The 23,904-nt window shown below is 36.9% G+C and overlaps 1 protein-coding gene across 2 annotated transcripts in view; it reads left to right on the forward strand.

Annotated features, from left to right (window-relative positions):
• LOC105465002 (general transcription factor IIA subunit 1 like) overlaps positions 1–17,261 on the forward strand; it is a 60,904-nt gene extending 43,643 nt beyond the window's left edge. The window contains exons 7-9 of one of the 2 annotated variants that reach the window (XM_071076672.1): positions 7,380–7,640; positions 9,265–9,354; positions 14,121–14,237. In XM_071076672.1, coding sequence (XP_070932773.1) covers positions 7,380–7,640; positions 9,265–9,354; positions 14,121–14,222 — 453 coding nt within the window. In that variant the 3' untranslated portion in view covers positions 14,223–14,237. Of the gene's footprint in view, positions 1–7,379; positions 7,641–9,264; positions 9,355–14,120; positions 14,238–17,000 lie in introns of those variants that run through there. The other variant, XM_011713178.2, reaches the window with a different exon arrangement.
• Positions 17,262–23,904: the final 6,643 nt, after the last annotated feature.

Raw genomic sequence — 23,904 nt, forward strand, 5'->3', positions numbered from 1 at the left:
AGAACACATGGATACTAGGAGGGGAACAATGAACACGGGAATAATTGAGGGTGGAGTGTGGGAGGAGGGAGAGGATCAGAAAAAATACCTGTTGAGTACTGTGCTTATTACCTGGGTGATGAAATTATCTGTAAACTAAACCCCCATGACACATAGTTTACCTACATAACAAACCTGTACATATACCCCTGAACCTAAAGTACAAGTTAAAAAAAAAAAAAAGAGAAGTTCCATTTAGGAAAGAGGTTTCCCTTGTAGATGTATTAAAATATTACACATTCTAAACTGAAACTTGGCTGGGCATAGTGGCTCATGGCTGTAATCCCAGCACATTGGGAGGCTGAGGAAGGAGGATTGCTTGAGTCCACTAGTTCAAGACCAGCCTGGACAACATGGCAAAACCCCATCAATATAAACAATACAAAAAAATGAGCTGGGCATGGCGCTCCCCTCCTGTAGTTCCAGCTACTCGGGAGACTGAGGTGGGAGAATCGCTTGAGTCCAGGAGGTCAAGGCTGCAGCGAACTGAGATTGGGCCACTGCATTTAACCCTGGGCAATAGACTGAGATCCTATCTCAATCAATCAATCAAAACTGAAACTTAATCCTTCAAATATGTTTATTTTACTTGTCCTAAAACAATCTGCCTACAAGTATTAAAGTGTAAAACATTGTTATTTTCCCATTTTGAGATCTCTAATGTAAAAATGGATTTTATAAAAATAATTTTTTAAAACATAAAATGCTGTATAATAAACATTTTAAAAATTATTTTTATTTTTATATTTTGAGACAACGTCTTGCTGTGTTGCCCAGGCTGGAGAGCAGTGGCAGGTCATAGCTCACATAGCTCACTGCAGCCCTAATCTCCCAGGCTCAAGTAATTTTCCTGCCTCAGCCTCCTGAGTAGCTGGGACTGTAGGTACACAACACTATACCTGGGTAATTTTTAAACATTTTTATTTTTAGTAGAGATAAGTTTGGTCTTGAACTCCTGAACTCAAGCGATCCTTTTGTCTTGTCCTCCCAAAGTGCTGGGATTACAGGCATAAGCCCCCACACCTGGTCTAAAGGTAGTGTTTTAAAATTTCAATTTCTAATTGTTTATTGCTACTATAAGACATGCAGTTGAATTTTGTAAATTGACCTAATATCCTGTGACCTTGTTAAACCCACTTAATAATTTTAGTAGTTGTTTTGTAGACCCTTTGGGGTTGCGTTATGTAGACTGTAATCTATTTTGATGAATAAAAAAATATTTCTTCTGGGGTCGGGAGCAGTGGCTCACGCCTATAATCCCAGCACTTTGGGAGGCCGAGGCGGGTGGATCACGAGGTCAGGAGAGAGAGACCATCCTGGCTAACATGGTGAAACCCTGTCTCTACTAAAAATACAAAAAATTAGCTGGGCGTGGTGGTGAGCGCTTGTAGTCCCAGCCACTCGGGAGGCTGAGGCAGGAGAATGGCGTGAACCTGGGAGGCAGAGCTTGCAGTGAGTGGAGACTGCACCACTGCACTCCAGCCTGGGTGACAGAGCCAGACTCTGTGTCAAAAAAAAAAAAAAAAAAAAAAAAAATACACACACACACACACACATATTATAGCATAAATTTAATGCTATAAATTTCCCTCTAGGCACTGCTTTGGGTACATCTCAAAAGTTTGGACATTATGTTTTATATATATATGTTTATAAAGTATATATATAAATATGGGTATATATATATATTTCTTCCCATAGCTTTTTTTTTCTTGGCTTATTGCGCTGATTTAGGACTTCCGGTACAAAATTAAATAAGAGTGCTGAGAGCAGAAATCTCGTTCCTGATTTTAAGGGGAAAGCATTCTATCTTTCATCAAGTACTATGTTAGCTGTATGGTTTTAATTTTTTTTTTTTTGGTAGATATCCTTTATCAGATGGAAAAAGTTTTCTTTAATATAGTTTGTTTTTTTAAATCATGAGTTGACGTTAGGTTTAAACAATTTTCCCCTATATCTATTGAAACAAATGGGTTTTCTTCTTTCATGTTTTGATATGGTGAGATACACTGACTTTTGAATGTTCAACTTTCAAATGCATTCTCAGGATAAACTTCCTTTTGTAATGTTGTGTTATTCATTTTATGCATTGCTGGATTCAATTTGCTAAAATTGCGTTGTGGATTTTTGCTTCTATGTTCATGAGGAATACTGGTCTGTAGTTTTCTTATTTTGTGCTGGATATTAGGATAATGTTAGTTTCATAAAATGAATTGCTATATATCTGTATCTCTCCTGTTTTCTGATAGAGTTTTTAGCTTTCTGAATTTAGAATTTTTCTTTGTGGGAAGGTTTTTAATGGAATTAAATTTCTTTAACTGATACGTCTCTTTAGGTTATCTGTTTCTTCTTGAGTAAATTTTGGTAATTTCTTTCAATGAATTTATCCATTTTACTTAAGTTGTAAAATTTATTGAAAGTTGATAATATATTATTTTAATGCCTCTAGGATCTATGTAACATCCCTTCTTTAATTATTAATACTGTTTGCTTGTGTCGTCTGTCTGTCTCTCTCTCTTTCTCTCTCTGTCATGCTAGAGGTTTTTCAATTTTTTTTTTTTTTTTGAGACAGTCTGGCTCTGTTGCTCAGGCTGGAGTTCAGGTGGTGTGATCTTGGCTCACTGCAATCTGTGCTTCCTGGGTTCAAGTGATTCTCATACCTCAGCCTCCCGACTAGCTGGGATTACAGGTGTACGCCACCACACCTGACTAATTTTTGTATTTTTAGTAGAGACTGGATTTCACCATGTTGGCCAGGCTGGTCTCCAACTCTTGGCCTCTAGTGATCCGCCTGCCTTGGCCTGCTAAAGTGCTGGGATTACAGGTGTGAGCCACCCTGCCTGGCCAGGTTTTTCACTTTTATTGATAATTTCAAAGAATGAACTTTTGGCCTTACTGATTTTTCTCTCTATCTCTTTTTTTTTTTTTCGGTTTGTAATTTCACTGTTTTTCCCTTTTAAAATTTTTATTATTTCCTTCCTTCTGTTTACTTTGGACTTATTTTGTCCTTCTTTTTCTAGTTTCTTAAGGTGGAATATTAGGCCATTGATTTGAGACATACTTATTTTCTGATATAATTAATGATATAAATTTCCCCCTAGGCACTGATTTGGGTATATCTCAAAAGTTTGGACATTATGTTTTCATTTGCATTCAATTACAATTATTTTCTAATTTCTTTTATGATTTAGTCTTTGACCATTGGGTATTTAGAATTGTGTTGTTTAATTTTTAAATATTTCGGAAATTTTTCAGATATCTTTCTGTTATTGGTTTCTAGTGTAATTCTTTTGTGGTCAGAGAGTATACTTTGTATATTTTAAATTTGTCAGGGTTTGTTTTGTGTTTCAGAATATGGTTTATCTTGGCAAACATGATGTGTGCTCTTGAAGCTATTTGGCTATTTTTGGGTGGGGTATTCTCTAGATATTAATTAGGTCAAGTTGGTTGATTGCATTGTCTAGGGTTTCCGTATCTTCACTGAATTTGAGTCCACTTTTTCTATTGACTGCTGAGAGAGGAATTTTAAGCCTTTACCTGTAATAGTAGATTTGTCTATTTCTTCTTTTACTTTTATTACTTTTTAGTTTATTTTTGAAGCTATGTTTGTAGGTATATAAGTATTTAGGATAGTCATCTTCTTCAATTGATCCCTTTATTATTATTTAATGTTTTTTATTTATCTCTGATAATATTTCTGCTTCTGAACTTTACATTTTCTGATATTAATAGAGCAGTTTTAGGTTTATTTTGATTAGTGTTTGCATGGTATGTGTTTTTTCTGTTCATTTACTTTTAACCTACCTGTGTCACTGTATTTAAAGTGAGTTTCTTTCTTTCTTCCCTTTTTTTTTTTTGTTTTTTTTTTGATAGTGTCTTGCTCTGTCGCCCAGACTGGAGTGCAGTGGCGCGATCTTGGCTCACTGCAAGCTCCGCCTCCTGGATTCAAGCAATTTTCCTGCCTCAGCCTCCTGAATAGCTGGGATTGTAGGCATGTGCCACCATGCCCAGCTAATTTTTTAAAAATATTTTTAATAGAGATGGGGTTTCACCATATTGACCAGGCTGCTCTTGAACTCCTGACCTTGTGATCTGCCCACCTTAGCCTCCCAGATAGACAGTGTATGGTTGGGTCTTGCTAATTTAATCCAGTCTGATAATCTCTATCTTTTAAATGAGATGTTTAGGCCATTTATATTTAATATAGTTGTTAATCAACTTGTCAGGGTGTGTGTGTGTGTGTGTGTGTGTGTGTGTGTCTGTGTTCTTCCTTTTTTGTGTTTTCCTGAATGTTTTTGATTCTTTTTTGCTCTGTCACATCTACTAATGACCCCTTCAGATGAAATTTTTACTCTGATATTGTGGTTTTTATTTTTAGAATTTTTTGTTAAAATTCTTGTTTTTCTTTTTTCTTTCTTTTCCTAACTCCCCAAACTTGTTATCTGTGCTGAAATTATTTATTTGTTCATGGATTTTTTTCCACTTTTTTCACTAAATTATTTGGTGTATCAATCATAGTCTGACATTTCTAACTATCTCTGAGTCTGGTTCTCTTGATTGCTTTGCAGTGTGATGGTTGGTTTTTGTTGCTTTTGGTTTGTATTACTATTTTTGAGAAGCGTCTCACTCTGTCACTTAGGCTGGAGTGCAGTGGTGCAATCACAGCTCACTGTAGCCTCAACCTTCCTGGGCTCAGGTGATCTTCCTGCCTCCATGTCCTCAGCATGCACCACCACTCCCAGCTAATTTTTTTTTTTGTGTGTGTATTTTTTGTAGAGATAGGATCTTGCTATGTTTCCCAGACTAGTCCTGAACTTCTGGGCTCAAGCGATTGCCAGCTTTGGTGTCCCAAAGTGCTGGGATTACAGGCATGAGTGTCTGTGCCCGGCCTCATTTTTGACTGAATGTCAGACATCTTATATAAATAAAGGAGAGACTGAGGTAAATAGTATTTATAGTTGGAAATAGGCATTACTCTTCTTATAGAGAGTTATGTTTGTATGTCCCATCTGTAAGGGGTGTCCCTCCTTGGATTTCAGGCTGCTTCAAGAAAAGTTGTGATTTTGTAAATTTATCCAGCTTTTGTTCATTGTTAGTGTGATAGTAGCATTCTTTTCAGCTTTTACATTATGGGCAGTGGGCCCTCTAAGATTTCTCTAATTTATTCATAGCAGAGTACAAATTTATCTTATTTATGTAATTTGGACATTTTCATTTTTGAGCACATAGTCACTAATTATTGTATACATGTGGTATTCCTTATATTTCATCTGTGAAGGAAATCTGTTTCCAATGTAGTAAAATTAATTACATGTAAACTTACATAATTTTGGTCTATTAATTGGAATTTTTCTACACAGCATTATTTGTTGGGTATACTTTTTTGAGAGTTCATTATTGGTAATATTCATATGGGTTTGAACCCTAGAAGGGCAGTTGTCCACTCAAAAACTAAGTTGAGTATATGCATATTATTAAAGTATCTTAAGTTATTGAGATTATTAAAGTTGTATCTTAAGTATTATTGTATTAAACATCACCTATGACTTGCAAACTCAGAAGAAATATAAATAGAGGGCATCTGTTCAAATCTTAGTAAAACTTCTTGGCTTCTGTTAGTAGCCTTCTTGACTCTTAAAATTCCCAAGACTTTCCAGACTGATTTGATGAAGGCTCTTTGGGTGCTATATCACTCTTCATTCCCCTCTTCATAGCCCCTGTTAACCTTGATTTTACTTTCTGTTTTTATGAATTTGCCTGTTCTAGGTACTTCATATAAGTGGAATCATATAAGATTTGTCCTTCTGTGTTTGCCTTATTTCACTTAGTATGACCTTTGTATTTCTGATTGTAAAGGATGGAAAGTCATCTTTTCCATGTACTTGGGCTACACTTCTATACTTCAGTCTTAAAGTTAATGTAACCTGTTGTTTATGCAATATGTGTGTCAACATATGTATGGATTTCCAAAACAACCAGCATTATAGCATCTGGAGCTTTCATCAAGTTTTCAAGGGGCCTCTGACTTTTCCACAGTGGTTAAGAACTACTGCTATAGATTCTGTAACATATATAATCATAAAACAGCCCCTGATCTTAAGGAGCTTGACATTTTATTGATCTTTGTCCTATCTATGACAAATTAATTGGGGGGTGGGTAGTATGGTATGACCAACATAGAACCCTACATTGAAAAGTGAAGAGTGCAGGCCAGGTGCTGTGGCTCATGCCTGTAATCCCAGCACTTTGGGAGGCCGAGGTGGGCAGATCATGAGGTCAGGAGATTGAGACCATCCTGGCTAACACGGTGAAACCCCATCTCCACTAAAAATACAAAAACTTAGCCGGATGTGGTGGCGGACGCCTGTAGTCCCAGCTACTCAGGAGGCTGAGGCAGGAGTATTTCCTGAACCTGGGAGGCGGAGCTTGCAGTGAGCCGAGATTGTGCCATTGCACTCCAGCCTGGGCGACAGAGCGAGAGTCTGTCTCAAAAAATAAATAAATAAATAAGAAAATGCCTATAAAATACTTAGCAGAGGGGTTTATTTGTTAACTGTGCTGGATGAAGGTAATGATAAAATAATAGCCATCTATGTGACCAGAGGTGATTACTAAATTTCCTTTATATATTTTTTACTTTTGTTGCAGTGAATTATCTATAACATAAAAATTTGCCATTTTACCCATTTTTAGGTGTACATTTCAGTGGTACTAAATACATTCACAGTGTTGTACAACCATCACCACTCTGTATTTCCAGTACTTTTTCGTCTTCTCAAACAGAAACTCTGTACTCATTAAACAATAACTTTTCATTCCCCTCTTCATAGCCCCTAGTAACCTCGATTTTACTTTCTGTTTCTGTGAATTTGCCTATTCTAGGTGCCTCATATAAGTGGAATCATCTAAGGTTTGTCCTTCTGTGTTTGGCTTATTTCACTTAGTATAATCCTTTACATTTTTATTTATCCATTAAGCACAATGACATTTGTCTTTTCTATTTCAATGAATTATTGTTTAAAGTCAAATGAAATAGTTAAATCCTAATAGGTACTATATAAATTTAGATGGTATGTATAAAAACTGGTAAATATTATCTGAAAGTAATGAACTGATTTGCTGTCTCCCTATGATTGTAAGTAGGTGGTTACTTTATTTATAATTTAAAAAATTATTCCTACATTACATAGAAATGCTAGGCTTATTCAGATTTTAATGTCATAAGGCAGAAATTTGCTTGAAGTGACCATTTGTGGAATGTCTGTTAATTTTAAATTTGGATTCAATATTTTATATGCCTTATTTGACTTGAACTTTAGTGTATTTCTTTCTCTATTTAGGATTCTAATTCACGGGTAGATTTAAGCATTCGGGTTACTGATGATGATACTGGTGAAATAATTCAAGTCGATGGAACCGGTGATACATCTTCCAATGAAGAAACAGGAAGTGCAAGAGATGTAGATGAGAATGAATTTCTAGGGGTTATTGATGCAGGAGATCTGAAGGTACTTGAAGAAGAAGCTGACAGTATTTCAAATGAGGATTCAGCCACAAACAGTAGCGATAATGAAGATCCTCAAGTAGACATTGTAGAAGAGGTAAGGATGGCTTTTCAGCTGAGACTTTCTTTATTAATTTATAACATTTCTACTTTATTATGCTTTGGAACCAAAAGGAATAGCAAGATTAATCTTTTCTTTACTCTTTTGAAATAAGACTTATTTGGGGTTGGGCATGGTGGCTCAAGCCTGTAATCCCAGCACTTTGGGAGGCTGAGGCTGGTGGATCATTTGAGGTTTGGAGTTCGAGGCCAGCTTGGGCCAACATGTTGAAACCCTGTCTTTACTAATAAAACAAAAATTAGCTGGGCATGGTGGCACATGCCTGTAAACCTAACTACTCAGGAGACTGACGCAAAAGAATCACAGGACGCAGAGGTTGTAGTGAACCAAGAAGCGCCACTGTATTCCAGCCTGGGCGACAGAGCACGACTCTGTCTAAAAAAAAAAAAAAGACTTAATATATCCTTAGATTTAAACTTTTAATCTTCAACTGTAATTTAAAACCAATAATAAATATTTGGGAATGGGCTTTTGTATTGGTCTTAAGTAGAGGTAGTAGGTGATCTAGGGAGTGGGAATGGCTGTTAAAGAAGGCAGCCTGGTAGAAACATATAGTATCTGCTCTAATTCTAATAAATGTCATAAACTCCAGGTAGAGTGTGATTATTAAAAAGTGTATAAGTAGTATTAGCTATCATTTATGGTAGCCTTACATATGTGCCAGGCATCATATTAAGTCTTACCTGCCTTATCTTAATAGTCCCAAAGTCCTATGGTTCTTATTCCTATTCTGATTTTAGATATGAGGAAACTGAGATATGGAGAGAATTAGTAACTTGCCTAAGGTCAGTCTTGTAATTATTAAATGGCCAAACAGGGATTTATTTTTTATTTTTTATTTCTTTTTTTGAGACAGAGTCTTCCTTTGTTGCCCAGGCTGGTGTGTAGTGGTGCGATCTTGGCTCACTGCAACCTCTACCTCCTGGGTTCAAATGATTCTCACACCTCAGTCTCCTGAGTAGCTGGGATTACAAGCACACCACCATGCCCAGCTAATATTTATATTTTTAGTAGAGACGGAGTTTCACCATGTTGGCCAGGCTGGTCTTGAACTCCTGGCCTCAAGTGATCCGTCTGCCTCGGCCTTTCAAAGTGCTGGGATTATAAATGTGAGCCACTGCACCCGGCTCAAACAGGGTAAATTTAAACCAGGCTGTTTGACTTTTAGTACAATTATATTCTGCTGCTCTAGGTTCCTTTATTTCTTTGTTTTGTTTTGGTTTGGTTTTCGAGATGGAGTCTCAGTCTATTGCTCAGGCTTGAGTGAAGTGGTGCGATCATGGCTCACTGCAGCCTCAATTTACTGGGCTCAGATGATTCTCCTATCTTACTCTCCCGAGTAGCTGGGATTACAGGTGTGTGCCACCATGCCAAGTTAATTTTTTGTATGTTTGGTAGAGATGGGATTTCACCATGTTGCCCAAGTAAGTCTCGAACTCCTGGCCTCAAGCAATCTGCCTGCCTAGGCCTCCCATAGTGCTGGGATTATAGGCATGAGCCACCACTCCCGGCCAAGTTCCTTTATTTCTATATGTCTCTTTATCTTTAAAAAATTTAAAGCATCATAATATTCCTTAATGTGATCATCTTTCATCTTTAGGACCCTTTAAATTCTGGAGATGATGTTAGTGAACAGGATGTGCCAGACCTGTTTGACACGGATAATGTAATTGTCTGTCAGTATGATAAGGTACTGTATTTACCTTTTGGACTTTGGGTTTATTAATTGCATTTATAGTAGAAAGGTATGTAAAATGATGGGAAATAAGATGGTGAGTTACACTTCACAATTAATCAAAACAGCAGTGCAATTCTAGAAATTCTGAGTGTGTATTTTGGGTCTAGCACTGTACTATATGATCTCAGTGATACCAGAAAAGGTGATAGTCCTTAAGGAAGTAATGATCTTATTGAAACGAGATGTTTCTTTTGGAAAACTAGAAAGACATGCAATGAGATGGTAGGTAAACCAACAGCTAAAATATGTGACAGGTAAATCAAATGCTAAAATATGTGGAATGTAAATCAAATGCTAAGATGAGTAGCACGTAAATCAAATGCTAAGATATGCAGCACAGATCGTAAGTGCTAGAGGTGGCTAGGAAATGTAACAAATCATTTGTAGTTGGAGTTCCCCACAAATCCTTCATGGGTGATGTGGGGTTTTGAAATGAGCCTTGAATGATTTGTAGGATACAGGTAAATATGGAGAATAAGCATCAGAATAGAATAGCCCAATAAAAAGCAGAGAAATGAATGGATGTAGTATGTACAAGGGACACTGAAGAGAGAGCTCTGGCTTGAACAAAGTGTTCTCTTATTGGATGTATAGTACTAGGAAATGAAGCTGGGTTGGGAGACAGAGTAGAAAGCAGATTAGAATATCCTGAATGCTAGTAGGAAAAATCTAAACTTGGTCTGAGGGACATTAGCCTTCTGAGAAGGTTATTGAGAAAACCATAATTGGGTTTAAAAGCTAGATGTGTTTGATTTGGAAAAAGCAAATGGTAAAAGTGGGCAGGGCAGATGTGAAGTCCCCAGAGCCCAGAGCCCAGACTGAGGATGGCAGTGTAAGAACATGGAAAAGTCAGAGGTTATGATGGAAGAATCAGTGGGACTTGGTCATTAGCTGAAGGTGTCTCTCAGGTTTCCAGCCTAGAGATTATGTTAGTAGCAGTTTAACTCTAGCAACTAAAAGTAATACTGCTTTTTAAAAAACACTACAGCTGTGATTATATAGTCAAATGGGGAGTTTTTGTCCTTCATTCATGAATGTTTATATTCTTAAAGTAGCTTCGAGATATAATTAACACAGTATACGATTCACCTATTTAAAGTATACAATTCAATGGTTTGTTTAGTATATTCATGGATATGTATAACAATTATCACAGTCAATTTAGAACCATTTTATCACCTCAAAAAGAAACCCCATACTTTTTAATTCTCAGGGCAGTATTCTCCCCATTTCCACTACTCCAAGCCCCTAGGCGTAAGAAACCACTGATATACTCTCTCTTTCTGTGGATTTTCCTATTCTGGAATTTCATATGAAAGGAATTATATAATATGTGGTCTTTTGTTACTGGCTTCTTTCACTTAGCATAGTGTTTTCAAGAGTCATCCATGTTGTAACATATATCAGGTCTTCGTTTTTTTAAAAAATTGCTGAATAATAGTCTATTGAATGGATATACCACATTTTCTTTTTCCATTTGTCTGTTGATGGATATTTGGGTTGTTTCCACTGTAGGGGAGAAAAAATCAATACCTTTTCCTCACCCATTGCTATTTCTGGTTGAGGCACCTAGAAAAAGACAGATTAACGAGAAAATCATTCAAATTTATTTTAATGTACATTTTACTGAAACAGGAATTTTTTTTTTTTTTTTTTTGAGATGTAGTCTTGCTCTGTTGCCCAGGATGGAGTGCAGTGGTGTGATCTCAGCTCACTGCAAGCTCCACCTCCCGGGTTCATGCCGTTCTCCTGCCTCAGCCTCCCGAGTAGCTGGGACCACAGGTGCCCGCCACCATGCCCAGCTAATTTTTTTGTATTTTTAGTAGAGACAGGGTTTCACCGTGTTAGCCAGGAGAGTCTTGATCTCCTGACCTCGTGATCTGCCTGCCTCGGCCTCTCAAAGTGCTGGGATTACAGGCCTGAGCCACCGCGCCTGGCCGACACAGGAATCTTTAGAAATGAAGACCCAAAGAAACAGGGAAAAGTATTTTCCTGGAGAGTCATATGGAAGTATGATCAGAGGAAAAAAGTATATGATATAATGGCAATAAACTGGAGGGAACTTAGTAAGACCTGTTTGTTCAGATTTTTGTGTCTCTGTGTCTTCAGAAATAAGGACACTTATTTTCCTTTGTGTACAGGTAGGGACCTCTGTAATAAAGGTTTTATGACTTACTCTAGAGGAAGGTCAGATAATTCTTTCATGGCTTGGTTCAGGGGAGAAGGGCAAGGGCAAGGTCAGAAAGACTTTCCTGCTTCTGCCATTTTTTCAAATGTCAGGATGCCAGAATACATATGGGATAATGTGTTCTGAACCCCACAGATACCTTTTTGCTACTATGAATAATGCCTCTATAAGCATTTGTGTACAAGTTTTTGCATGGACATATGTTTTCATCTGTCTCGGCATATACTTAGGAGTTGAATTCCTGGGTCATGTGGTGACAGTTTAAGGAGCTACTAGACTATTTTCCAAAGTGGCTATAATATTTTACCTTCTTATTAGCAGTGTTTGAGGGTTTCAATTTCTCCACATCCTGGCCAGCACTGGCCATGATCCGACTTTCTAATTCTAACCATTCTAATGGGTGTGAAATAGTATATTATTGCAGTTTTGATTTGTGTTTCCTTGATAACTAATGGGCCTTTTATTCCAGTCACAATTTGAATATATTTAGGGGAAACAAAGGATAATGTTTTGAATTGCCGTAAAAAGAAATCTTTTTCTCTGAAAATAAGGCCACTTTCTCCCCTATAACATTTTATACAAATAGAAAATGGCAATTTAGGTGCTGAATAAAAATATAAACATAAGAAGGAATAGGGGATAGAAACTAAAACTAAAACTTGTTTTAGTTTCTTATAAACAATATATTGCCTTCTATGAAAAAAACATTATAAGGCACTTAATTATATATGCATTCCATAAAGTCTCATGAAGAATTTTCTAGACCATTATGGATATGGTATCCTTTGTTTGCTGCAATGTGGGAGATGGCTTGTAATTAATTACATAGTACTTTGTATTTTTCAGTGTGTTTTCTCATACATTATCTTTTGTTTCTTATAATAATCTTACGGAATAGATAGAGGTGATATTAAATATACACTGCTAACAAATCTAGTATCTTAGAACACTTCTACTTACTGAATATTTTAAGAACAGTGGTAACAAAGTTAATGGAAAGCAGGGCATTGGGGAACCACTGAAACATTTTAAAAAGGGAGTGATGTAGTCAGAAGATAGCCAAAAGAATGTATCTATAAGGTCAAAGTGGGGTGAGGAACACTGTTATAGTGAATCTTTATGAAAGGAAAACTTTCCAGTGCTGGTCACTGGTTGATTTTTTCAAATAGTATTGAATGTAACCCAACTCAAGTCAATTGAAAGAACTTTCAGTAGTCTTTTTTCAGAGCTTTACTAATTCATTGTGTTTTATGATCTCCGCACGCTTTTGCTGTGCCACTCTGCTGACTTACTCAGCTTGTTTTAAAGGCAGGTAGTACCAGTTCCTCTGGGAAAGTATTACAAACGCAGAATCCTGAGTTCCACCCCAGAGTACTGGATAAGAATGTACATTTTAACAAGACTCCAAAATGATTTGCATGTCCATTAAATTTTGAGAAGCACTGTTTGGCTTCTTTAGTATATTTTATTTGGATTTGATTAACAGATGGAATTTATCTTTAAAATTTAACAATTGGGGGAAAACTTTGAAAATATAAACAGGTACAGTAGAAAAGAGCTAAATGAAAGTCACTGGTTTACATACTGGATGAGAATTAGTTAAATGGCGTAGATATTTTGTTTCAGAGGCCTAGAGAATGTCTAAAATTAATATAAAGATTTAAATAATAAAGACATTATAGGGAAAATTAATGGTGAAATGAAACCTTTTACTACAGATGGAAATGTTCTGTGCTACAAATAGGACCCTATTTATAGTGGAATGTGAAACCATTTGAATATCCTATATCTTCATTTGACAGTTTAGCAGACTTGCTTATAGCTGACTTTATCCCTTAGATGCTATACAATGATTAATTTCTAGGGGTATAGCATGGTTTCTTTATATATACAGAGAGATATGTATATATGTGTGTATATATATGGTCTCTTTATATATATCTATATGTCTAATAGTCTATATATATGTACATTTCCTTCTTTGAATATACAGTGCACACACATGATTGAAAAATCAAAATACTATAAAAAGGTATACAGTGAAAAATCTGGTTCACATTCCTTCACCATTTGTGCTTTCTGTTAGTAGCTCCTTTTCCTGTCTCGAATGCAAATAAGTAGTTATATTAGTTTTCATAGAATTTCTTTATTCAAATACAAATACAAAAGATAACATAAATAACACTATATTCTTCTGTACCTTGCTTTTTTTCTTTAAACAACATTTCTGTCAGATCTTCCCATATAAGGAGGCTTTCTTTGTGATGATATTTTAATAGCTGTATAATATCCTATTGTAGGATTACTAAAATTTAACCAATCCTCTACTGATGGATATTTGTGATTTTTCAGTCTTTTGATTTGAATTACTATGTACATAAGACATTTTCATAATATGTGCAGATATATCTATTAAATACCCAGAAAGGGGATAGCATAGGTCCATAGGCCAATGCTACTGTGATCTAATTATTAAGATTTTTAATATCTGGTAAGGTTAGTAATTCTTTACTATTTTTTTTTTTTGCAGAATTTTCCTGGATATTCTTGTTTATTTTTCATATTAACTCCAGAATCAACATGTCTGGTTCAAAATAAAACCCTGTTGGTATTTTCATTGAGATCATATTAATAAAATTTGTTATTTTAATGATGTTGGGGAGGAATAGGTTGCAATTTTAGATGGAGTGTCTGGGGGGCCGTTATTGAGAACGTAATAGGGTAAAGATCAGAAGGAAGTAAGGGAATGAACTGTGAGGATATTAGGGTTTAAGCATTTTAGACAGAAGGAACACGAAATACAAAAGTCCTGAGGTAGGAGTTTGCCCATGTGTTCAGGGAACAGTGCAGAGGCCAGAGCAGTAAGTTAGGAAAAATGAAGACTCTTGTAGTCCATTGTAAGGGCTTTAGTTTTTGGATGGGAGGTCATTGGAGAGTTTTGAGAAGAGAAATGACATCTGATTTATGTTTTTAGCAGACACTCTGGGTATGCTGTTTATAGTAGACTGAAAGTGGGTGTTGTCAGGGAGCACGGGTAAAAACAGGAACTAGTTATGAGGCTATTGTATTAATCTGGGCAAGAGAAGATGATGGCTGAGATAAGAGTAACAGTAGTGGTAGTGGTAGAAGTTTTTGGAATATGAATATGTTTTGTAGGTAGAACTAACATGTACTGATGGGACATAAGTAGCAAGCATAAAGAATACCTCTGAGATTTTTGACTTGAGCTCTTAGAAGAATGAGTGATCATTTCCCAGTGAGGTGGGGAAGATTGTGAGGTTTGGGGAAGAGAGTATAAGTGTCATAGTTTTAAACTTGCTTCAGATATCTACTTGACATTCAGGAGAGGATGCTGAAGCAGTTGAATGAGAATCTGGGATTTAAGGGAGAGGTGTGAGCTAGACATAAATTCTTGGAGTCAACAGCATATAAATGGTGTTTAAAGTCATGAGACTAGGATCACCAAAAGTGAATATAAGCAAAAACAAGAATCCTGGTGTACCTTAAAATTGAGAGGTAAGAGATATAAGGAGGATTCAGTAAAGGAAACTAAGGAGTGGTCAGAGAGTGGAAAACCGGTGGATTTTAGAAGCCAAGTGAGAAGAATATTTCAAAGAGGAGAGAGTGTTGAATGCTACCAGTAGGTCAAGTATTTCTTCAGTGTATTCCTATTTATCTCTTTGGTTGTGGTGCTAATTGGCTTATTCCTCTGGAATGTCTTCTAACTGTTGATTCTATGCATGAAGGCTATGAATTATTTCTGTATATTAATTTTATATCAGCATTCTTAGTAATTTGTCATTGATTATTTTGGATTTTTGAGACATGCAATCACTGTATTTATAAATCTATTCCTTCTCAATTTTTATATCTCTACTTATTTTTTCTTGTCTAATTGCATTGGCTAGTACCTCTAGAGTGTTTAAGAAGTTGGGTAATAGTGGATATCCTTGTCTGTGTCCTGACTTTAGTGAGAATGCTTTCAGGGTTTTTCCCACTGTGTCACTGGCTTTTGGGCTGAGATGAGTGATGTGTGTGTGTGTGTGTGTGTGTGTGTGTGTGTGTGTGTGTAATACACAGTCTTTTAATCTTTTTTTTTCTTGAGTTTTAAAAAATCTAAAATGCAATAGCTTTATTAAATACTTTTTCAACACAATTAGAGGTGATTATACGATTTGTCAGTAACTCAAGTAATATGATGTTTATATTAATAAATTCCTAACACTGAACTATTGTTGTATATCTAGAAAAAATATAGTCACTAGATAAAGGTACCACAATGAATTGTTGCTTCTGTTGCTGTTCTCCTGCTAATTCTGGTTATATTTTATTACCTGTGCTGAGTTTGGGATTTTTGTTGTCACTATTGCATTCCCAAGGGATTTTTAAGACATGTGCAAGTGCCTGTGCAAGACAATTTGGGAATAAAACTCAGAAAAAATTTACTAGGACTTAAACCACCCCCCCCACACACAAAAATAGGGGTTTATCTTGTGTGTTTTCTTATGCTTCACAAAATGCATCTGAATACCAGTCACAGCTTTTCCTGGACTTGACTATTTGTAGTCAACAACTAGGTTTAAATTTTACTCTTGATCTCAGATCATATATTCCTAGGGCTTTTAAAGAGCCACTTGCAGTTTACTTAGAGGTAGCAATGATTTTATGGCTTGTTACCTCTTGAAGTAGTAAAATTTCTTATTTTTTATTTTGTCTGCGTCTAGGCTGATTTATGGAATCTAGAAAACAGCCAGCAGAATCTAACAGATTATAAACTGTATCTTCTGACCTTGTTCAGTGCTTTATTGTGACTTTCTTCCTCACAATGAAGTATCAGTTTTTCATTTCTGGTAACATTACCTACATCCTTCCTGTTTATTCCTTTGCAGACATACTGGACTCTTTGCTATTCTTGAACAATCCAGGCATGCCCCTCTTCAGGACTGTTCACTTCTGTTCCTTTTATCTGGAATGCTTCTGAGTCAATATCTGCCTGGCTTTATTCCTAACCTTTTCAAGTTTTTGCTCAAGTGTCACCTCAAATGGCAGCTTAATATTCTATACAATTTACTTAAGTATTAGGTTTCTGTCCTTCCCTATTAAAATGTAAACTCTTAAAAGGCAGGGAATTTTTTTTTTTTTTTGGTTTTACATATACAGGATGTGTGTTTTTATATATAAAATATACAGTATAGAAATATATGTATCTTAATATATTTCCAGTGCCTAAAACAGTGTCTAACACATAGGAACTCAAATGTTTGTGGAACGAATAAACTATCTTGAGGAGGTTTTAGTTTTAAGGCACTCACATTTAGGGTGAGAATAATCCCATTTACTGTAGCAAAGAGATGCAGGTGATCCTTTAACTTGTAAAATTAATTAATGTAAACTACTTTTCTCCCTCCAGATTCATCGAAGCAAGAACAAATGGAAATTCTATTTGAAAGATGGTGTTATGTGTTTTGGAGGGAGAGACTATGTATTTGCAAAAGCCATTGGTGATGCAGAGTGGTAAACCTTGTGAGCTCAGTACAGCTATTTTGTGAACATCAGTTGGACTATATTGCATATTGTGAAATTCATTTTTATTTTAAATATAGTCCAGCAGAGAGCTGTTCAAATTTGTAGTTCACTGTATGGAATTTAATAAAATTATAATTCAGATGCAGATACAAATACACAATTTTATATGTATTTCGTTTTGTGTCCTAACAGGGTTTTTAAAAACTCTCATTCTATACCATTACAAAGCATAGATGCATCAGGATAATGGAACATGAAAAAGTATCACATTTCTTTTTTCTTGAAGTAAAATTTAAATCACATTTCAGTTCCCCTTCATGGTAAAGTCAGTATCAGTTATTAGATTGGGACCAGCATTCCTCCCACCTCTCACCAAACCATGTTATAGAACGTCCTTGGGAGTCTTTTAAGTAGTGGGATATTCAAAAAGGCTTCTTTGGGTTTTAATTCTGTACTGATTACTGGAAATATGTTGATTGTTTAAGCCCAGATGGTCCCTTGGAGGCAGATGCCTATACTATTATTTGAACATGAAAATTTTTGCCGAGGCTAGGATCCCTATAGCTAAGGATCAGCCTCTCTGAACTTACCATTTGGCTAGGCCATTCTTCTTTATATTTCTGGGGAATTGTGAGGAAGTGGGTTAGGTTCCTATTCTACTTCTTGAAATTTTATACTTCTGTATTTTGCCTAATCATGGTGGGTTTTTCTCTCTCCCTACTTTTTCCGTTTTTTGTGCAGTGGAAGACCCCTTTGCAAACCCTTTCCCCTTCAAAGGCAGTGCCTCACTCTCTTTTTCTTAACAGGGATCTCCTTCATTGATTTTAGGCTTTCTAAAACAAAAGTCAAGAAGAGATGTTCTCTTCAGGAACTTCTGCTTTGGCAATTTCATTTGAGATACGGAGGAATGGATAACTGTCTTGAAATCACAGAGAGGAAACAAAACATCAGATAAATAGCCTTCGTTTTCCCGTAGCAATAAAAACAAAGCAAATTAATATTCTGATGTTATTCTATAATACTCTCTTCCTTAGTAGATTCACATCTCTCAAAGAAACATTTTCCCCATCACTCTACTGCTCTTAACAGGTGGGGCACATATGCTCTGTAAGTCTAGGAGCTCTGTTTTTATCCCTGAATGGTGTTTTTAAGGACAGTAACTGTCACACGAAAAGCAATGCAGGGATGAGTAGGTTATGGCCTATTAAAGCTCCTTAAGGATTCGGTATCTGGATCTGACTGGTTACAGGGCAAATTCCCCATATCTTTTTGGAAAGCAACCCTATTGGGGAGTTTAATTTTTTCCAACACTTTTCTGTCCTACACAAGAGGCTCAGCTATTGGTATATCTTCTCGAAATCTGGATGGATCTCCTCTGAGCCCTGGGCAACATGGATGGGGTATTGTCTCTGGCCTAAAGTTGGCAGCCGCATGAGGATTCAGTTAGTACTGGTGAGTGGGCTCGTCCCCAGCTGTATTCTCCCACTAGACCCTCTTCATCCTTAGTGATTGATCTTCATCCAAAAGTGATTGACCTTTTCCTTATTACCAGTGCTATTCCAGATCCTTCTCTGGATCTTGAGAACTCCCAGGAGCTGTGCGTTCTTTTCAAGGGTGTTGCCTTCCATGAAATGTCTGTATTCTCTACGTGGAAAGTAAAAAGAGAGTGCTTTGCATCTGTCTCTGAAATGTACCCACTCCAGGGCTGAGGAGTGTACTTTCTTTTTGTTTTTTTTTTTGTTTTTTTTTTTTGAGACGGGGTCTCGCTCTGTCACCCAGGCTGGAGTGCAGTGGCCAGATCTCAGCTCACTGCAAGCTCCGCCTCCCGGGTTCCCGCCATTCTCCTGCCTCAGCCTCCCGAGTAGCTGGGACTACAGGCGCCCGCCACCTCGCCCGGCTAGTTTTTTTTTTGTATTTTTTAGTAGAGACGGGGTTTCACCGGGTTAGCCAGGATGGTCTCGATCTCCTGACCTTGTGATCCACCCGTCTCGGCCTCCCAAAGTGCTGGGATTACAGGCTTGAGCCACCGCGCCCGGCCCTTTTTTTTTTTTTGAAGACAGAATCTCTCTCTGTTGCCCAGGCTGGAGTGCAGTGGCGCGATCTCGGCTCACGGCAAGCTCCGCCTCCCGGGTTCACGCCATTCTCCTGCCTCAGCCTGCCGAGTAGCTGGGACTACGTGTGTCCGCCACCATGCCTGGCTAATTTTTTGTATTTTTAGTAGAGACGGAATTTCACCGTGTTAGCCAAGATGGTCTTTATCTCCTAACCTCGTAATACGCCCGCCTCGGCCTCCCAAAGTGCTGGGATTACAGGTGAGAAGTGTACTGTCTTCTTCCTGTTTTCTTTCAGGCCCACCCAGTCATTCTGTATTTTCCCCAGGCAAATTTTATTGCAAATTAAGGGCTGAATTTATTGATATGGTGTACACACCTGGGAGCTGGGAATTAATGTGTTGGTTCAACTGCTCGAGGGAGGCAATAATATTTGTTTCTAAAATTCTTTTCCTCTTCTTCACTGTGAACTTTAAAATCTCATTTTACTTTGGTGATTTTTTAAATGGCATATTACACATACTGTTATTATATTGGGCCTCTTTATTTGTGTAGTGTATTTTATCATTAAAGATTAAGTCATGGTTGTTCCATTTGTGTCTCTGCTTGCTCTCATGCCCCTCATCTTTTAAAAATGCAAAAAATCAATTTAAATGTATGCTTATCACAAAACAATAATAATTTTCCTTGTGTGCTAACATAAACCAATTACATAGTTTTATTGGTGACTACAGAGATAATTAAGAGATCACCAAATTATTTTGGATCTGTTACCTTTTTATTAGTCTCAGATAATGCTAGGAAAAATCCTAGTTCTTGAGAAGTCATCTGAACAGTGACTTTAACATTTTTTGGCCTGAATCTACACTAAGAAATACAGTTTAACAACTCAGTATATATTTGCATGTCGACTGACACACATAACACAAATGAGACAAAAGTTTCAGAAAATTATGCTTGCCTTTAGCATATGATAGCCTTCCCAGCATCATCTATTTGATTCTGTTTTGTTTCATTAAAAAAATTGATCGTGTTGAACCACTAAATTGATTTCACTACCTACAAATTTAACCTGTGTAGTAAAGATAGAGTGAGACACTAGTTCATTTTAAAAGAGAAAGTTATTCTTTAAGCCCTGTAAGTCAGGAGAGTTTACCTGAGACTTGGCTTTGATATCATATTACTTTTCCTTTCAGGAACATCTTTATTATGTCCAAGGTAAACATTTCCTATTGCATTTTTATAACAAAATACTCTAAGTTTCTTACGTTCTTATAAAGACAGTCTCTTGGTAAATGTCATTTCTAAGCTCTTTTATAGGTAGAGAAATTTCTATGTCAGTATACTTTGAGAATTTCTCAAGTATTTTTGTTAGCATGCTGTAATTCTTTCTTCCCTTTCTCCCTCCCTCCCTTCCTCCCTCCCTCCTTCTTTTCCTCCTCTCCTCTCCCCTCCCCTCCCCTAACCTTTCCCTCCCCTCCCCTCCCTCTCCTCCCTTTCTCCTCCCCTTCCCCTCCCCTCCATTTCTCCTCCCCTTCCCCTCCCCTCCATTTCTCCTCCCCTTCTCCTCCCCTTCCTCCCCCTTTCTCCTCCCCTTCTCTTTTTTTGAGACAAGGTCTGGCTCTATCACCCAGGCTGGAGTGCAGTGGTGCTATCTCAGTTTACTGCAACCTCCACTTCCCAGGCTCAAGAGATCCTCATGCCTCAGCCTCCCAAGTAGTTGGCATTACAGGCACTACCATGCCTGGTTAATTTTTGTATTTTTTGTAGAGACAGGGTTTTGCCATTTTGCCCAGGCCTGTCTTGAACTTGGGAGCCCAAGTGATTTGCCTGCCTTGGCCTCCCAAAGTACTAGGATTACAGGTGTGAGCCACCATGCCTGGCCTATGCTGTAGCTCTTTCTTGCATACTTTCTTCTTCTCTCTGTGGACTAAGAAGATCTTGCTGAGTTTGTACAGTTAGTCTCTTAGGGACTGACCAACTGACCTTGTCTGGTACATTTACCTATTTTATTCAATGTGCAGAACACCTCAGTCATGGCTGTAATGTTAGTAAATAATCACCTCTATAGCTCAGACTCCATAGAGGAGCAAGAAATCTAATTGACACACTCAGTTTCAGTCACTTAGATTGTGTAGGAAAAAGGATAACTTTTAAAGTGAGTAGCATCAGTTAATTGTGGTGGGTAAAAAGGGAGGGGATTTAATGGGAGATTTTATTTTGACTCATATTAGTAGGTTAATATTATCCTGATTTTCATGTAAATACACTCTAAGCCAGTGGGAATGTTGTGATTTATAACTAGAAGGGTAAATTATGAGTAGAAAGCCCTAGGTAATAACTCATAGGGGAAGAAAAAGATAAAAATATTGCTCATTTTGAGGAAATCATTATTTCTAATTATAAACACATTTATTGAAATCTTTGTGACAGAGATTCTTAATTACATGTGGACTCACTACAATTTGAGGAAACCAAAATCATGCCCTTTACAGAAAATGTTATAAATAGAGGAAAAAATACCATTGCCTTTTAAAATCATTTTGTAAATTTAGATGAGTTATTCCAGATGAATTAACCCCTCTTAGCCATTTTGCAGCCTACCAGTGAAAATATCAAATATTAATCAAAAAATACAAAACAGAAATATAAATTTATCGAGTATTGCATTTTGATGATTTAGGTATCAAAATCATCAAATATATAATGAGAGATTATACAGAATAAGAATACACATGTTTTCTATGAGACCGTCTCATAGAGGAAATGCTTCTTAAGTAGGACAATTTTATTTTCAGTTATAAAAGTGAATCAGCTAAAAAATTATGAATCATCTATGATGTGTAAGACTCTAGATATAGTTGGAAACAGAGATGAGTGTACCACTAAAAAAACTCCTATCATAGGTGAATAAGAGGTGTACTTGTAAAGATAATTAACCCAGCAGTGTAGGGTAAGAGACAAATGCGTGACGCAGAGGACAAATGCTAAAGAAGTCCAAAGAGAGAGATCATTGTGGGTTGTATATTATTTGTGTCCTACTTTATTTTGGATAAAGGAAGAGTCTTGACTATAGCAGATTAAGGAAAAAGTAAGGAGAGTTTAATTAAAAAAAAAAAAAAAGACCGGGCGTGGTGGATCATGCCTGTAATCTCAGCACTTTGGGAGGCAAAGGCAGGAGGATTGCTTGAAGACAGGAGTTCAAGACCAGCCTGGGCAACATGGCTAAACCCCATCTCTACAAGAAAAAAAAAAAAAAAAAAAAGCCAGACATGGTGGTGCACTCCTGTAGTTCCAGCTACTTGGGAGGCTAAGGTGGGAGGATCACTTGAACCCAGGAAGTAGAGGCTGCAGTGAGCCATAATCGCACCACTGAACTCCAGCCTGGCTTACAGAGTGAGACTCTGGTTGTTTTGTTTTGTTTTGTTTTAAGAAAAAAGATAAAAAAGATAAACCTGTGGTTGTTTTAGGGCCTTAAAGGATGCAGGGAAGGACAGGTAAGGGATAAGGTGTTCAGACAGTAAGAATGGCATGGCTCCAGCATGGAGATTCATACGGCATGGCTAGGGAAAAGTGATTAGAACAATTTGTTTCATGTAGAAAATCAGCACGAAATAAAGTTAGTAGATTTAAAGTAGATCAGTAGAAATAAAGTTAGGACTCTCTGAATGTTAGGCTAAGCTCTAAAATGTAAATTTATGGTCCGATGAATTGCTCAGGATTTTTTTTTTTTGCATGTATATAATAAGGTGAAATAGGATTTTATGACGATTAATCAGTGGTAGTGGGTATGAGAGTATAGACATGGGAAAGATTGGATAGGAATAAAAATTAGGGAGATACTCTAGGAGTAAGGGGAAAATGATCTGAGATGTGGGTGTGGCAATAAGAATACAATTTTTTTTCAGTTTACATTTACATGGGAATTTTTGTTGTTGTTGTTGAGACAGGGTCTCACTTTGTTGCCCAGGCTAAAGTACAGTGGCATGATCATAGCTCACTGCAACCTCGAATTCCTGGGCTTAAGTGATTCTCCTATCTCAGTCTCCTGAGTAGCTGGTACTACAGGCACATTGCCACCACACCTGACTAATTTTTTAATTTTAATTTTTGTAGAGATGGGGTCTCACTATGTTGTCCAGGCTGATTTTGAACTTTTGGCCTCAGGTGATCCTCCTGCCTTGTCTTCTCAAAGTGCTGGGATTACAGGCATGAGCCACCATGCCTGGCCCTGGAATATAAACTGGTGTAGAAGACAATTCAGAAGAATAACTGGTAGATCTTAGCAACTGAAGAATATGGGAATGAGAATGAGGAAGACAATATACTGTACCTCCATGTGTTAAAACTTATAGTGTAGAAAATAAACATCAGTTTTTGTGCAAAGGTTATGAAAGTTATTGTCAGAGTATATGTAGAAGTAACTTGGTCTCAAACTGCATTTGAGTGTGTAAAGTTTCTCCACAAGAATAGATTTTATTTCCCTTTTTTTCCTTTATGCTTTTTTTGCTTTCTTAGCTGTTTTGGTTCTGGGATTTATATATGAATCAGAAAGTTTGTGTTAGGTATACAGCAACACGACTAATTAGTATTCTTTTATATTGCTGAGACAAATTTTGGAACACTAGCTTACGAGAGAGGCCTGCATATGAATAAAGACAAGTAACTTGTTATGCAGCAGAAAAGTCAGAAATGTGAAAAACACAATACAGAGAAGAGATTTTATAAAATTTATAA

The sequence above is a fragment of the Macaca nemestrina genome, chromosome 13 (assembly GCF_043159975.1).
Source record: "Macaca nemestrina isolate mMacNem1 chromosome 13, mMacNem.hap1, whole genome shotgun sequence".
NCBI lineage: Eukaryota > Metazoa > Chordata > Mammalia > Primates > Cercopithecidae > Macaca > Macaca nemestrina.